General features: G+C 38.9%; 2 protein-coding genes across 2 annotated transcripts in view; one reads left to right on the forward strand and one right to left on the reverse strand.

The window, feature by feature from the left end:
* strn3 (striatin, calmodulin binding protein 3) overlaps nt 1–4,296 on the forward strand; it is a 22,629-nt gene extending 18,333 nt beyond the window's left edge. Inside the window, exon 16 of the mRNA XM_017703321.2 lies at nt 2,451–4,296. Coding sequence (XP_017558810.1) covers nt 2,451–2,620 — 170 coding nt within the window. The 3' untranslated portion in view covers nt 2,621–4,296. The remainder of the gene's footprint in view (nt 1–2,450) is intronic.
* Nucleotides 4,297–5,442: 1,146 nt separating this feature from the next.
* Nucleotides 5,443–11,653, reverse strand: coch (coagulation factor C homolog, cochlin (Limulus polyphemus)). The gene is made up of 12 exons (XM_017703320.2): nt 11,551–11,653; nt 11,048–11,096; nt 10,803–10,847; nt 10,242–10,398; nt 9,068–9,201; nt 8,682–8,750; nt 8,548–8,601; nt 8,306–8,453; nt 8,119–8,222; nt 7,771–7,997; nt 7,143–7,659; nt 5,443–6,445 (listed from the first exon to the last, which is right to left on the reverse strand). Exons 2-12 carry the CDS (start codon nt 11,094–11,096, stop codon nt 6,273–6,275), a joined length of 1,677 nt encoding a protein of 558 aa, XP_017558809.1. The 5' UTR covers nt 11,551–11,653; the 3' UTR covers nt 5,443–6,272.
* Between the last annotated feature and the right edge of the window lie 4,716 nt (nt 11,654–16,369).

The following is a 16,369-nucleotide window of genomic DNA, read 5'->3' on the forward strand; positions in this document are numbered from 1 at the left end:
TGTTTACCTGGCTAACTTGCTAAAACTTCTCTGCTTATTGAACACCTTTAAGGTAGAATGAAAGTTTGTGTAATTTTACTTTGGTTGTACAACCCCATTTGCAACAAAGTTGGAACACTGCAAAATGTAAATAAAAACAGAATGCAGTGATGCAAGTCATTCATAGCACAGAGATGGCATATCAAATGTTAAAACTAACAAATTTAGTTTTTTGAAAAATATATGCCTATTTTGAATTTCGTGCTGGCATCACATTTCACAAAGTTGTGACGGGCAACAAAAGGCTGGTAAAGTTGTGTAATGCTAAAACACCTGGTAGTTGATTGGCTACAGGTCAGTAGCATGATTGAGAGCATCCCAGAGAGGCCAAGACATTCAGATGTAAAGATGGGGAGGGGTTCACCACTCTGTCAATGACTGCACGATCAAATAGTGCAACAATGCAGGAATAATGACTCTCAACATAAAATGACAAGTAACTTGGAGATTTAATCATTTGTGGTGCATAATGTCATTAAAAGATTCACAGAATCTGCAGAAATCTCTGTGTGCAAGAGACAAAGCCAAAAAACAATATTGGATGGCCTAGATGTTTGGGCCTCAGGCTGGACTGCATTGAAAACAAGCGGTCTTGCTAACCAGGAATACAGAACTAGCTATAGTAGTTATTAGAAGATAAATATGGCTGTATGACTTTGAACAGTTAGAGCTGATGCTGAACCAACTAGAATTTATTTTTTTTTTTTAAATCAAAGTGTGTTATAGGAAGCAATAGAGGACACATGACTGCAGCTGTAGTATGACAGCAAAACACATACTGGAGGCAGTGACTTCAGCTCATGCCTGAAAAAAAAATTACCTCAGAGTATTTAAGCTAATCCTGTTGGTCTGAGACAAACGCATAGTAACGTTGTCAAGCGAGCTTTCATTTCAACAGTGTAAGCTCAGTTAGACAGCCAATCTCAGTTTATTGTTTTTGTCAAGTGTCCACAAAAGGTTTTACTGAATTTGATGCTGCCGAAGTACCAGTGAGAAATAGCAGTATATATACGCCAGCTTAATCGCGTTCCTTTATTCCCCTGATATAAAGTCACTGCTGTCCTTCTGAGTCAGAGCTAAAACTCCTATTTAAGGTTTTCCACGTTTTTTTTTAATGTTACTTCTCGCCATGGTTTGTGCTTGGCTAGATGCTGCTACCTGCATGAGTTAGCTACTACAGCAGTGATTTTATAGTGGTCCACCTAACTGTATGAATAAAATAATAGGCAATCTCCATATTATGTTAGCTACCTCCCCTCATCATGACTCACAGTGTTACCCCGTAATTGTACTTTACAGGTGTAACATACAATAAGCCACACAAAAATTTCTCCACTGTGCGTGCAAATATGATTGTGCTGACTCATAACTTGGGAGCTTGTGTGACCTGTTTCAGAAGCCTAGCTATAGGTTATACATAATGTTATCGCGCAATATATGTCCATAGTGTACCCGTTATAAGTTCTCATATGTGTGCTGCATATAATGTTATTAGATCTCTAAAATGACCATTAGACAGCTAGTTCTCAGTTTTACACTTTTTAATCACGACTGTTTCAGGCTGAACCTCACCGAATAGCGGTGTCGCTCCTCACTGCCACTGAAGCTGGGTGGTTAACATTGCCTGGGAGACGCTGCTTTCGATCATTTTGTGCTCTGACATGCCTATGCAGTTATGAGCTCAGCAGGTTGGAGCTTTTATGTGTTATTTTATTTTAAATCTATACAGGTTTCTTAAAAAAAAGCATATCAAGCATATCTTTACTCTTAAAACAAAAATATAAACATTTGAAACCCATATTGATAGGGGCTTTACATCCTGCTTAAAATCTTCTGGCTTGAAGTGTCAAACATGCAGATGTTTCTTAGTACAAATTCAGTTAAGGTCATTTACAGCAGCAGCTTCTTTTTAACTGTAACCCCTTTCCCAGTCTTTCTGTGGTCTGCAAAAAAAGGCTGACTTTTTCATGCAACAGCAAGTCAGCATATTGACTGACTCTGTAAAAAGATTCAATAATTCCACAGAAATCCTAGTTTTTTTTTTTTTTACAAAGTTGCAAACATAAAAGAGCACAGGTAGATGAGGAAGCTTGGGTATTGCCATAACTATGGCCAATATAGACACGCCCCCAAATGGCTGTAGTCAAGCTTTATTGGTTCTTGATCTATAGCCGTATACTGTAAAATTTCCTGAATTGTGTTCTGAATGTTTATTTAGAGAGCTGGAAAATTGATCAAGGCTATTTGACAGCATGACTCGTCACCTTTTTAAGTTTTTACAAAACAAAGTTTGTAAGTTGCGCCCACTGAATGGCGGTTATGCACTACAGGCATCTGTCAAATTACACAGTGCACTTAAACATTTACAGACACTGAGAGTGGAGGTTTATTCTTTTGACTGTCTTTCGCAGGTCATGACTGTTCCATTCGGCTGTGGAACCTTGACAGCAAAACGTGTGTACAGGAAGTCACTGCACACAGGAAGAAGTCGGACGAATCCATATACGATGTTGCCTTCCACCCATCTAAGGCTTACATAGGGAGTGCTGGGGCTGATGCCCTGGCCAAAGTTTTTGTATAGAAGATCGTTCATGAAAGCCTGAGTGCACTCGTCCTCGCAGTCAGACAGCAAGAGGAAGGTTCAACTGGTTCACTGCCTTGTATAAAGAGTAGCATTTCTTACACTACATTGAAGCGGCCTCCGCCACACCCCCTCGCCACTGAACGCACATACGCAATGATCCCAGGTGCCAAGCGGTGGACTGTTTGTTTAGTGAGGTCTAGGTGGAGTTCCCACTTAGTTTTATTTTCTTTTCCTGAAAACTAAAATGGAACAAAAACAACATTTAACTGTACTTTACTGTAAGTCAGAGCTGGAGTTACACCAGTGTTTGTCTTCTTTTGATTGGGTTTGAAATGAACTGATAACGTGTACTGTAGGTATGTTTCAGTGACCATGGAGAGGTTAATATGCTTGTCAAAAGACCGTCAGTGGCCACAGAGTGGGCAAACTACACCAGAGGAACTAAACCCTCCCACCACACAAAGCCACGAACCGATTTCTGGTCTCACAAGCTGCCCTCTTGACGTTAATGTAGCGTTATATAAAAAAATAAAGACATTTAAAAAGAACAATTCAGCTCAATCATCTTCATACATTAGCATTAGCCTCATGACATTTTGTGTAAAAAAATAAAATAAATAAAAAATAAAAAAAGTATAGTTTTTATAATCCTTTTTATATAAATGAAGACTGTAGTAACAGCGCTAAAGACATTTTTAAATTAAAGAAGAAAAAAAGGAAAAAAAGGGAGTGTGAATATCAAGCCCTCCATCTCAACCCACTCTGACCCTACACAACTGACCCCGCATCACTGGAAGCCCTCGAGTCCTACCTTTATAAATGCTACTGCCTGATGTCGCTGTAACATTGTTTTATCACATCATGGAAATACTAAATGATAGTAGAAGCACAGTCCGTTTTGCCTCGAGAGCTGTTTAGGTTATCGACAAATAAACTGCAGCATCCTATCACTATGTGATGTTTTTGTACATCTTACTGTAATTGAGTTTATTTATCACAAGTTAGGCAACTGAACGCTATTGGCTTATAATTTATTTCACTGTTTCGAGGTAGTCTTAGCCTCTTTTGTAAAACATGCAGCCCAAGGATACTTGTGAGATTGGGCTCTTAAGAAAATGGAACAGATATCCAAAAACAAATCTTTTTTTTTTTTTTTTTTTTTTTCTTCTCTCTCTCTTTTTAAGGTGTACTTTCATCCTAGGCTGAAAATGAGGTTGATGTATACCTCATATTTTGGCAGAACAGTGCTTTGAAGCATGGGGAGATTTATTTTTTCCCATTTTTGTTTTTCTTTATTCCATTTTTATAAGTTAAGGGATCTGGATAGCAGGTTTGGTGAATCACAATTCTGAGTTGTTATTCTGTCCCTACATTTTATTCTGTAAAACCCTTTTATTTTCAAACATACAATTTATGGTGTAACTGAAGACCTTTTGTTTGTGTAATGCATGATTAATACATGAAGTATTTTTTCTAGTCTTCCCAAAAAAGTAAAAAAACAAAAAAACTTGATCAGTTTGAAGAGTTTTGATGAGTTTTGTAAGTTTTTTGATTTACAAACTATGGATTAGCAGATTTTAAAGATTGTACCACATAGCAAAATACAACTGTTGAAAAAGTAATGTATATAAAATGTCTATAATAAATATTAAATGGTGTACCTGTATATGCAACCCGTCCCATGTCTTGCTAATGTGTGCCCTTTTAAGTTGTGCAATTAGTGCTTAGGTACGATATGATATGATATAACGATATGAGAGAACACGTTTAACAAACAGTTACACAGAAGTCTTGGCAGTAAGACAGTAAGGTGTAATACCAAACTTTTCAGTATTTGTGTCCCCACTGTGTCTTTTTATTACAGCTTCCATTCTTTTCAGGGTGTTCAGTTTTAAAAAATAAATCTGTAGGGTAACTTCAAGTTTAGTCTAAAGTTGGTTGTCTGGGTTTTTTTTTTTTTTTTTTTTGCTTTTCATCATCTGAAACAGTGATGTTAAGGTCTTGACTTGGGTGAATAATTTACTACTCAGAACACCAGCAGCTCCTTTATTTTTATATAATATATATTTATCTTATTTTATTTTTCTCAGTAACAGCTACTTGACAGCTACACATTATTTCAGAGCATTGTGTTCTCTTGGTGGAAGGATGGTCTACCAGGCCTTGCATGGTTGTTGGAAAGCCACATTTTTCTATATTGTACAACAGTTTTTGAAGTTTGTCTAGTTTTTTTCCGCTTGTTTGACCTTCCGTTTTTTTCCAAGCAAGTGGATTATTTTATTATCTAATCTCAATTTCCAGTCGATATTCAGTAAAATTTTAAGTAAATGAAGGGTGGCCTCTGACATTTTCATATATACAGACATTTCATGTATCTAGGTGGAGTCACTACCACAAAAAAAAATTAAGCAAACACTGCTGCGTCAGCAGTCCCTCTATAATACAGAAGATTGAAGGAAGGGGAAAAAAGTCCTGCTTGTTGAAAACACAATCAGCCTCAGATTTGAGTGCGTCAACAGTTTAATGAGCAACAACTGGTCATCTTGTAAAAATACCTTGTCCTTTATTAAGAGGAAAGTAATAAATTAAATAGAAATGTACAATCACTCTAAACCCCCCCTCCCCTCCCTTCTCAGTTTGCGAGGCAGTTCAGCATGCATATAGATGGGTATACAAGAAACACTTAAGTACATGAAAGCATAATTTAAATCGAAGAAAGTATACATATGTGATGAAGTTTACTGCTTATAGTTCAAATACATTCCTCAACATCTGAAATCCATGTGTGACAATATATGACAGTAACATATGAAATTATGTAACAGAAAAAAAAAACTGCATGTACTGCAGTGCTTGTGTAGTTTGTGTACCCTAGTACAGATTGCATTACTTGATATAACACAGGCATGTTATCTGTGGTTTGGTGAACCTTTAAGTTGTAGAATGTTAAAGATATTCTCTCCACTTTACTGTACTACAGCTGGTTGGCACAAGAGGGCACTGTACTGACAGCTTTCTCAGCTTTGCTCTTTGTTTTTTGTTCATTGGTACAGACCCTTTCTCTTGCGCTCCCACTAACGCGGAGGCATCAAACCTTTGTAGAAACCGACTGGCTTGCCATTCTGATACATCAGCCTTTCTTTGTTGTGTTTTTTTCTTTAATACTGTGATAATAATACTACTGTTTATTCTGGACCTCAAACTTAGAAAAGAAACAAAAATTACAGTAAGATGTGTATTTCCTATAATAGGACAAGGTTGCATCTCTCAAGTAATTATGCTTTGTGTCGTTAAAGATGGATGAGTTTGGTACATTTTATACAGATTAAGCTGTAACATCTTTGGATCAAGCACACTTCATAAGCATAAAACCTTGCAGACAATTTTCCTAACAAATGAAAAAAGGCCTGTCCTTGCACAAAGAATATATCTAGTTTTGAAAGAAAATAACAAAAAAAAACTACTGTTTTATTCTAGTATGTGTAGAGATGGTCAAACAAGACCATAACATTCTGTTTCCTTTTTCTTCTTCTCTTTTATTGCTTTCTTTCTCTCTTTTTTCTTTACTGCATTTTTTTTCTTCTCAAAATATTCTCTCCTCCACCTACTCAAAAACTTCCTAATTTCTCCCACCTACTCAGACAAGTTTCTAATTGGACTCTGTGAAGTCCCTGCAGATCCCCCGTACAATTGGCTGCTCGAACTGCTCGAGGCCGGTGAACTCACGGGTGAAGAAGGTGTGAGAATCTTTGGGTTCTGATGCCATGGCCTTCAGGTCCTCCATCGGAGCCCAGGCCACACCCACAGCAAACACTGTGATCCCTGTAATGGGCCAAGATTGAGAAGTTACAGCGCTGTGCTAGCTTTACACGTTCAAACAACACGAAACATTATAATGTTATGAAATATGCAGCACTAGTTGCGTAATATACAGAAGCATTCTTAAAGGATCTAGGGCCTGTCCTTGACTCGTTTTCAGTAAGGATTAGGGAGAGTTATGTAAAACCACAGAGCACTACCCAGCAAAATAAGAGTCAATCAAAAAAAGTTATAATCCTATGTCTATTACAAATGCCCCTCATCTGCTTCCAGACTAAAGTCTCCTTGCAAATTTATCTCATCTACTTTTCAAGTCAGTGTTGCTGAGAAAGACTTTATAGGGGATTTTTGTAGACATGAATTTAGCAAAGTCTTGGGCTAAACTGCATCAAGCAATGTCAATGATAAATCACCATTGAAAATTCATTTTGGCCTAGCCTGCTTAATCTGGGTCTTGAAACCTGGGCCTGTAAGTTTCACACATGAAAAGAGTCCCTTAAAGTGGCTTTTTGCCTTTTAGTATTTCATGCAAGCTGCATTTAATTGACTGCTGCTTGATACTAATAGCAGTAGATATCTTTGGTATGGATTTTGAGACAAATCTCATGAGTATCTTGTATAAGAAGGGACATACCAAGATAGGTCAGCAATGAGTTATATAGCAGAGGGACCTAGTTTTGGTTCTTGACTTATTACTCACCTGCTCTTTGAGCAGCAATTGCTGGCCCTCTGACATCATCATAGGACTGGCCATCAGTCACAATGATGAGATACTTCTTGCCCATTCCCATGGTACGAGGCTGGAAGAGATTCTCAGCAGCGTAGGTGATGGCATCTCCAGTGGCTGTACCACCACTCATGTATGGGATGTTCTGGATGGCCCTCAAGGCATCATCTTTTCTTGTATGCTCATTGAACCCAAACTCCAACCTCTGGTCATAGGTGAACTGGATGGCCCCTACGCGTGATCCAATATCTGAGATGTCAAAGTTGCGAGAAATGGAGCTTAGGAGGCTTAGGACCAGTCTGAAGTTTGCATCACCCACGCTGCTGGAACCATCAATCAGGAAGCCCAGATTGACTGAGTTATAGCATGTCTTGCTGCAGAGTAACTGATCAAGGGAGCACAGTTTTTGAGCCAGTGGCTTTACAAACTTGTTTGTGCTGAACCAACTGGGAATGGACATTGTAAAGAAACCATTGTCTTTACAGACAGCCTGTAAGACACACATTAAAAGCATAAAGTTAGCAGTGACTAGTCCAATACTGACATCAAGTACTACACAAATGCTCTTGCTCCTTTACCCCTTCTCTTCGGAGAAACTTACTTTCTTCATGTAGTCCTGATCCCTCACCAGTCCCATTTCTTCAGGGATAGGTTTGGCAACAGACACTATAAACACATTAATGCCAGATTCTCTGGCCATTACTGCTGCATCCTCCAGGTTATCAGAGGGCCATCCGTCAACAAAGGCCACAATAATTCGTGGATGACCTCTTCGAACTCCATATTCAGGATTGAAGAAATTCCGCACAGTGTATAATATGGCCTTGCCTGTGCATAAGGTAATAACTCAAGTTTTGTCAAAAAATACATTTTGGAAAGCAGAAGATTTTGGCAAGTTATAGATGATTGATTGATTTGTCAGGTGTAATGTCATGCATCAGAAGTGCACCTGTATTGGTGTTGCCTCCTATATAAGCTACTTCCTTCAGGGCAAAACTCACATCTTTAGGCATACTATAGTTGCCTAAGTAGAACTCAGTCCGAGGAGACTCACTGGAAAAATAAACATGAAAATATTACACATGCTGGTTGAAGACATTGCAGATTATTAATAAACAGAAAGACTTGCTAAACACCTTGCTTGCACCACCCCTACACGTGGTCCATCTGGACCAACTTTTAGCATTGCTGCCAGTCTACCAATGAAGTTCTTCTGCAGGTTGAAGCGGCGTTGCCCTATGTGGTAGCTTCCATCTAGCAGCAGAGCGATATCCACTTGGCAGTCTGAAAGAATATTTCAGTTACATACCTCCTTAAAAAAGTCAGGAGAAAGAGTTCTTTCAGAATTAGTGTGTGTGTTTACAGGACATAGCCGGACCTCTGTTTTCTGCTGCTGGTGGTTTCTTCAGGTTTTTCTTGACCGTTTTCTTCACTGTAACGTGAAACAGATTGGGTGTCCAGTATAGGTTACAAGTATGTGTAATGATCTTAACTGAAATCTACTTTGGTTACCTGGTCCAGATGCTGGGATGGAAGTGCTGCTGGTTTGGCTGGATACTTCCATTGGTGAGCTGGTAGCTCCTGGGACAGAAGAAAACAACCATAATTCCTGTCCGTTCACAACAGTGTCACTTCAGTTTGTGAAAGGTTTAAAACTAGCATATGTAGTCTACGAGAGTGTGGATGCTGTTGCAGTCTTCCCTACTCTTCGTGTACTACAAGATTTTTAGCCCAGTTTGAGAAAATGTGAATCAAATTTCCAAATCGTGCTGAAATTTGAAAGGTATATCAGAAAGGCAGTAATGGTAGTTCTCTAATGTAACTGCAGTGATGTGAGGCCTCTGGGTGAACCATTGTTCCCTGCGTTCCTGCTGTAGATAATAAATGTCGCCACCTACTGGCCACAGTGAAAGATGCAGACCAGCGGGATAGAGTTTGAGACTGGATGCCGTGTGCGTAGGAGCTGAGGTAGTTGGTCCTGCCCTGCCGTCTCTGAATCTGCAGCGGCCCTCCTGATACTCCTATGATCCCGCTGTAAAGTTGATAGATGGCTGGTTAGTAACAGATTTTTTAAAAGCACTTAGCCTATTTCACTTAATCCAGCGACGTGTCTCAGACTTTCCTCGGGTTTCACTGGTCCCCGTCTGGTAACTGTAGCTGCTTGTGCAAATTTACCCAACTGATGTGAAGATCTCATTCTTTTATATTCTTTATAAGGGCAAAACGTAACACGCTGTGAAATCAATTTCCCTGTGACATTTTTGAATATCCAAATTTGAATATCCAAAGGCTGTTTTGGGTTAAGAGCGTTGTGTGCAGTATTTTCCACAGCAGCTAAACAGCCGTTGGTAAGCAGCTCAGTGTGCTGTTTGTCTCTCAGATGAGTGGCGGAGACGTTCCGTATGGGCCCCCGACCGATAAACTAAGGAGAATTATTTCATTTCGACCGGGTGGTCCTGTTTTAATCGGTGTAACTGCTAGTATTTACGGTAGGGATTTAGCGGCCCGGGAAACTCACAGTCCAAACGCATGCGTTGTAAATATCACACGTGATGCTACTCAGCCAATCAGATCTGTGCATTACGTCGCGCACTGAGACTCGAGTGAGTGGCGCACACACAGAGCGGCGAGGCGAGGCACAGCGGTCGAGTCAGATTATTTCACACGCTGTGCTCTAAAAAGAGAAAACTGACAGTAAATGTTGTTGCAATATTACTGAATTGTGCTTTTCCTGATTCGACATTCAGTTGTTGACTACTATATAGCTACTACTTCAGTGTGCAGTATATGGCACTGACTCAGATGGGATGGGATAAGAGTCCTTTAGCAGCTCAGTCTGTGTTTGTCTAAGGCGAGCTGGACATTAAGGATTTTTTTCTTGGGATCTTATTGAATTTTAATTAAAGACCCCTGGTCTAATATTAGTTAGTAGTGGAATTTATTAAATGATTTTGTCATTGAGAATAAAATCCGTTTGCCTTCTTTACAGCTGTAGAAAGTTCAATAAACGAGAGACAAGTAAAGAACAGTGTCAGACTCGGTATCGTGTTGTTTATGTGCTCCTTCCTTCACCTATGCACTCCTGCGCCGCACACGCTGGAAACGGAGGCGTAGACACCCGAACCGAACACGGACATCTTCCACAGAGTGCAGTTGGCCGGACACAGAACCCGCTGCGTGGAGTCCGGCAGATCAGCCGCGCGAGTCCCGCACGAGATGGGCACTGGAACTGAGTGACCAACACACAGGACGCAGCATGAGGTGGGAATAGTGAAAAATATTTTACATTATGGCATTATATAGTTTATACACACACACACACACACACACACACACACATTTTAAATGATGTGGAAAAGTAGAAATGGTAAAAACAAACAAACAAACAAAAAAAGCCAGAGAATGTCACAGAGATATCTGTTAAATCGATGAGCTCCTAATTGTAATAGGAATATTACAACTTTATTACAAAACAAAAATTGGCATTTTAATTCATTGGAATTAACATTTCTGTGTAAGGTAAATTCATTAAACAAACAGATAAATCAGGATAGAACTATCCTGCGAATGTGAGTAGGTGTGAACTGTCATTCCCCTGTTTTTATTAATTAAAAAAAAGGAAGAGAGACTGACCACTTAATTCAGATCCAGAACTGCTGCGGGTCAGAGATAGAATGCCTGTGTTAAAAGATACAGGTTTATAAATTAATAAATAGGTTGATAAATCAGTAAACAAATACATACACAAATAACATGCTGGCTCTTCAGTATTTAGGAGCCGAACACTCCTTTTTCATCAAGCTTATGTTTCTGCAACATTTCAGTACATTTTGGAACAAGGTGTATAAAGCACAGTGTCGTAATGACCCCCAGCCTACCTAACACATGAAGAACTGCGAACCGCGCTGACATGGTTAATGAAGACATCTGCAGAGACACACAGCAGGACATTCATCACGCTAGAGTAGTCAGAGCTTCAAAAGCAGCCGAGCAGAAACGGCTTTGCTTTGCAGCGACGTATCACTTAAATCCATTTAATGATACAATTATTTTTTACTGAGCAGAAGTTATGTCTCTGGTCTTAAAGGCACGCTCGTTCCACAAATGTTGGTTTAAATTTGCTTTTAATATTTGCTTTTTAGACAGCAATGAAATTAGATAGTATAGGAAAGGTTTAAAAAAAAGTAATCCCCAGACACATCCATCACAAGCAGCTCCTTCAGAAGTGCATACCTCAGTTAATCCCCCCAAGATAGAGAGACAGAGGGACAGGGAGAGACACAAAGAGATGGAGAGAAAGAAAAAATGATACAGATCTTGAAATATTATTCAGTATTAAAATGCACAGAACAGGCAAACATTGGAATTAAAGCCAGCTTACAAGGAAGATATAGGACGGTGTTTCCTTTGGCTTCCAGGTTCAGAAGCTTTAGTGTGAGGGCAAAAATAAGTAATTCCTTTGTGAGGGTTAGTCCAGGGTTGTCTAAAAACGGAGGAGAGAGCAAGGCCTTTAAATAAGTTCCCTTGAAAACCTTGGTCTTTCTTCTGGTGACGTCACAAGAGGCGGCCCCTCCTGCTTGGCTACCTGGGAAGGCGTGCGGGATACGGGGAAAACAGTGTCTCATCTGTGCTGCCCAGATGCTTTGCAGCAGCAAGGGCTGTATGATTAAATGCATATGGAGTTTTCTCGGTATCCTAAACTTGCATATGACTACTTAAATAACCAGTATTAAGAAGTTAGTATTATCACTATTTGCTGTTTGAGTGGTTAGCAGCGCACTTCTAATTAGATATAATTTTAATTAATGTTTGAGCTAATATGTATAAAGCACAATGCCATACCAATGACTAGTAAATACATAATTATATATGTTGCATTTTGTTTTTTCAAATCGAGTTGTATTTTCTCTAGAGAAGACCAGTAGGTTAGTAATGGGATCTTATGTTATTTGCTGTTGTGTCTCAAACAAGCAGATGTTCTCAAGGCATATCACCCCACCCATTAGCATCTAAGGTCAAGCAAAAAGTTTGTTAGACAACCTGTTGAAGATTTTAGAATTGTAAATAATGAATATATCATGCTGCAGATTGTGAAGGATCTGTCTGAAAATATTTATTCACTCGCAGCTCCTCTAGGAGAAGTGGGAGATAAACAGCCGTCAGAACTGAATAGTGATTGATGGAAGCTGACTGGTGAGGTATGTTCTTAAGAAATTAGATCTTTCTTTGTCAGTATCTCCATGAGGGGCCCAATAAATGAGCCCTCCAGTATTTATGGCACTGTGTATAACATTTGCCTTATTACGTTCACTGAATATTTCATTTGCCTCAAATATCCTACCGGCTCTTGAAAGCTGTAAAGAGACTGTGGAGGCTAAACATTGCCCTAGTGTTTTGTTATTACTGCATGAAGTATTCTCAGCAGGTCATGAATGAAGGCACACACTGATACTAGACTTGGCTCGGTTCCAGGACCAGATATCGGGCAATATCAGCAGAAAATGCTGGATCGGATATAAGAGGGGAAAAAAGAATAAATACAGTTCAATCCTGTAACAAATCCGTCCTGAAATAGCACATTGTGTAATGTGGTGTGATGTGATGTTAGCTGTGTATTTCTTTCTGTGGGGTAGTAGAGGACTACTTTTAGATGTTCATTGTAAGTGAAGTACTTTCATTTTAAAGCCAAGATGTTTTCAGTGTATTTGCTCTGTATTGGTATCGGCCGATACTTGAGGTTTCAATATTGGATTTAGTACTGGAAAAGAATAAGTAGTATTGTGGCATCTCTAAGTGATGAACAAGCCTGCAGGAAGAGTGATTGGACACAGGGTCAGCAGTGTTAATGATGATGCCCTAAAATAAGAAGCAGGGAAGTAATGTGCACAGGACATGGAAGCTAGCCAGATTGTTCAAGGCTGGAGGATCAAAGCTTTACCTTGGTGGTATTCTTGCAGTGTAAATAACCTTGCAGCTGGAGCAAAAACAAATCTGATCCCTCGATAAAGCCAAACAGCCCAGCAGAATCTCTCTTTCTCTTGCATGCACACACATTTAGACTGCTGCAATAATGGCTGAATGAACGTGCAGAGATCTTTATTTAATTTCCAATCAACACAGCCATTAAGTACAAGTTATTCATTTTCAGGAGATCTTTCTGAGGTTAGAGATGATTAGATATAGGACAACCCACTTGCATAAATAAGGAGAAAGTCAAGGGAAAATAAGTGAAAAAAACTTCTTTCCTCCTGACTGGAGTTCCCAAAATGATTACAAGTTAAGAGAAGATGGGACTGACAACCTGGTAGACCATAAAACTGTGACTGGTTGATACAATATTTAAAACATTCATCTTTCAGAGATAGGAGAAAAATCAAGACCAATTCTTGCTTCAGATCTGTAAAAAATCCACAGATATTTCTGTGGAGACTGTGAGAAGACATTGCTGTGAGTCTGAAAAGATGTGTAGCTGTTAAGAAGCTGTTATTTTGGAAAAGACAAAAAAGAACATTTTCAACTCAAACAAAGAAGCTGCTGTTTTCTCCTCATTACTGAATGAGTTTGGGTTTAATAGGACTGTGAGAAGCAGACGATGCAACCAACTTCAGTGCAGACAACATTTTGGAGGTGTGGAAAAATATCCCTACAGATTTCTTTGAAAAACTGAAAGCAAATCTGCTGAAAAGAATGGAAATTTTAATAAATGGTGTAAAGAGTGGGTGTTAAATACAGGAAAATGTAATGTTTATTCTTTGAACCATCTGTGTAATGTTTTTTTAATATGTTTTTGCTTTTTTCCTCACATGTGAATGAATAACGTAATTGCTGTTTTATTGAGAAATTAAATAGAAGAAGAGTGGTCTCTGACTTTTGCACAATATTGTATAAACACAGAGCCTTGGTGTTGGAAGTGTTACAGCTACAGCAAATAACAAAGACATTTCCTCTTGAGAAATGCATTTATTATGGCTAACCATAATGAGAGACTGCGGTCAGTGGACTACAGTAGATGCCTTGTTCCCCTATTTTAAACCTCTTTCAAATATTTTCACAAAGGAACAGATTTTATGAATTTAGAAATTTTACTCAAACATTAACACATTTCAGCTACCAACAGAGCAAAGAGATGAGTACAGGTGAAGGTGTTTATGTAACTATTTGGATTGCATTTAATATGGATTATCAGGTGTTTAAACTTCTTATCAAGTGGAAATTTACAAGGTTAAAGCAACAGTCAAAGAGTAAATTGAGAGGTTGGTGTTTACCATGGCATCTCCCAGCTTGCTGGCATGCACTGATGAAGCGCAAAGGAAGTTTGTATGGGAATGTGGCGTGTGACAAGGTTCTTATTCAGGGAGATAGATGAAGAGCACTCAAAGAACGATACCTGATCCATCTGTTATGGGCCGTGTGGAACAACTGCTCATTGTGACAACTGGGAAGCCTCCCAGTTTCTCAATTAATGAATATTTCAAAGTCTGAGGCTAAAGTGGTCTCTGACAACAAAATTCTTGTGAAGGTTATGACGGCAGCAGGTTGCTCAAGCCTTTAGACCGTGAGTGGTACCCTGTGATCTTAAGAAATACTTAGTAAGATCTTTATAATGCACATAAGCTTGAACAAAAGCTACTTACTCTCAGAGTTAATGGAGTGTGTTATAAAACTCTTGGCTGGCACAGGTGGGTTGGCACGAGGCTGTACTTTTTAAGTTTGCCTTGGGGTGGTCTTTTATATTGGTGCTGGGCCCTGTACTGTATCAGTCTAACAGCCATGGAGGGGTTATATTAGGCACCTAATGTGCAATTTCAGCAGGCATTAATCGTCATTAAGATTAGTGTTAAATAGTAAATGACCTCTTTTGAATTTAATATATTTAATATTACAAATATTTCGTAATATTTTGCAAGAATCAGATAAGTAAAAAAACAAGCTCATTTATCTTTTACCTGCTGATGCCTTAAATTTTTTTTTATTTCTTCAGTTGTTCAAGATGTAAACAGTCATGTAAAGTGGTTTGATGCTAAATGGTTCATTGTAGCGAACTGAAATGATACAGAAATGATAGGAACCTGTTTGCGATGTCTACAACACAAACATTGGTGTTTACTATTCAGAACCACCAGTGAACCACCACATGTCTTCTGAGTTTTAGTATGCAAAGGCTTTCTTCAGGTACTGTTTTGCCTCACAACCACCTGCGTGTAACTTTCTACCATGAATTAATATATATATTTTTTTTACTTGTAATAAAACAATGGATCATGTATCATAAAACATACAGTAACATTCTTTTTCGAAACGTGGAAATTTTCAGAAGTCTGCTTCCTTTCATCACCATGGTAAACAAATGTGACTTGGTAGGTTTTTCTATACAGAGCATTTCACAATTCATGTCTATTCTGAACGACTTTGTTTACTTCTTAATGATTTATTTATGCAGAAATTGGTGGAATTCCCCTTTAATTGAGTGGATTTCATCACAATGTCCCAGGAAGAGTGTATAATCCTGGGTTATTTGGTTTTATGTAATTGGGTTTTATGCAGTGTTTGTTCCCATTGAGGCAGATGATGGTCATACGGAGAAATTGGCTTGAAGCTGAAACCTGTGAGTTGTGTGTTTGGCCAGATGAGAGGCTGAGTTTAAGGAGACGTGACACACTTGTTTCTGCCCAGGCCAAGGCTGCACTGTCACATGCTGCACAATGTGAGACTTCATGGGAGATCCACTACTTTGTGGAAAGGAATGCAGGAGCTACCGCTCCATAGCATATAAATAGCGTCAGCCGTCCAACACTTGGATGGACGTCTCATTTAGGCAACCATTTTCACCTACACAAATATTAGCCCTGGCTAATGCGATATAGACTGGAGCCCAGATTTGTCTGTGAGGATGAAGAATCTATTTTCCCAAAATAAAAGTTACATTTCACTGTCTATGTCTAAAGCATTAGCCTGGATATACTGTATTTCACCATTAACATAAAAGAGTTTAGATATTGTGTGTCCTTTTTGGATGAGAGTCCTCCATATGCCATGTTCCACATGCAAGACGCCACAGAAGAAGAAAAATAAAAACCTAATGTGAGCAGACAGATCAGTGTGAAATGCATCTATTCTGTCTTGGCTTGGTTCAGGATCCAGAGAGTGAGTGTTGAGGATAATTTTGTGGGTACTTTATGTATTTGTGTACCATGTGTTTG

The sequence above is a fragment of the Pygocentrus nattereri genome, chromosome 10, assembly GCF_015220715.1.
Source record: "Pygocentrus nattereri isolate fPygNat1 chromosome 10, fPygNat1.pri, whole genome shotgun sequence".
Lineage (NCBI taxonomy): Eukaryota > Metazoa > Chordata > Actinopteri > Characiformes > Serrasalmidae > Pygocentrus > Pygocentrus nattereri.

Coding starts and splice junctions, on each gene's coding strand:
- coch (XM_017703320.2), bottom strand. CDS start 11,096: ATGTCTTCATTAACCATGTCAGCGCGGTTCGCAGTTCTTCATGTGTTA. Junction 7,660..7,770: donor ATCAGGACTACATGAAGAAA/GTAAGTTTCTCC, acceptor TGTGTCTTACAG/GCTGTCTGTAAAGACAATGG. Junction 6,446..7,142: donor AATTGCTGCTCAAAGAGCAG/GTGAGTAATAAG, acceptor GGCCCATTACAG/GGATCACAGTGTTTGCTGTG.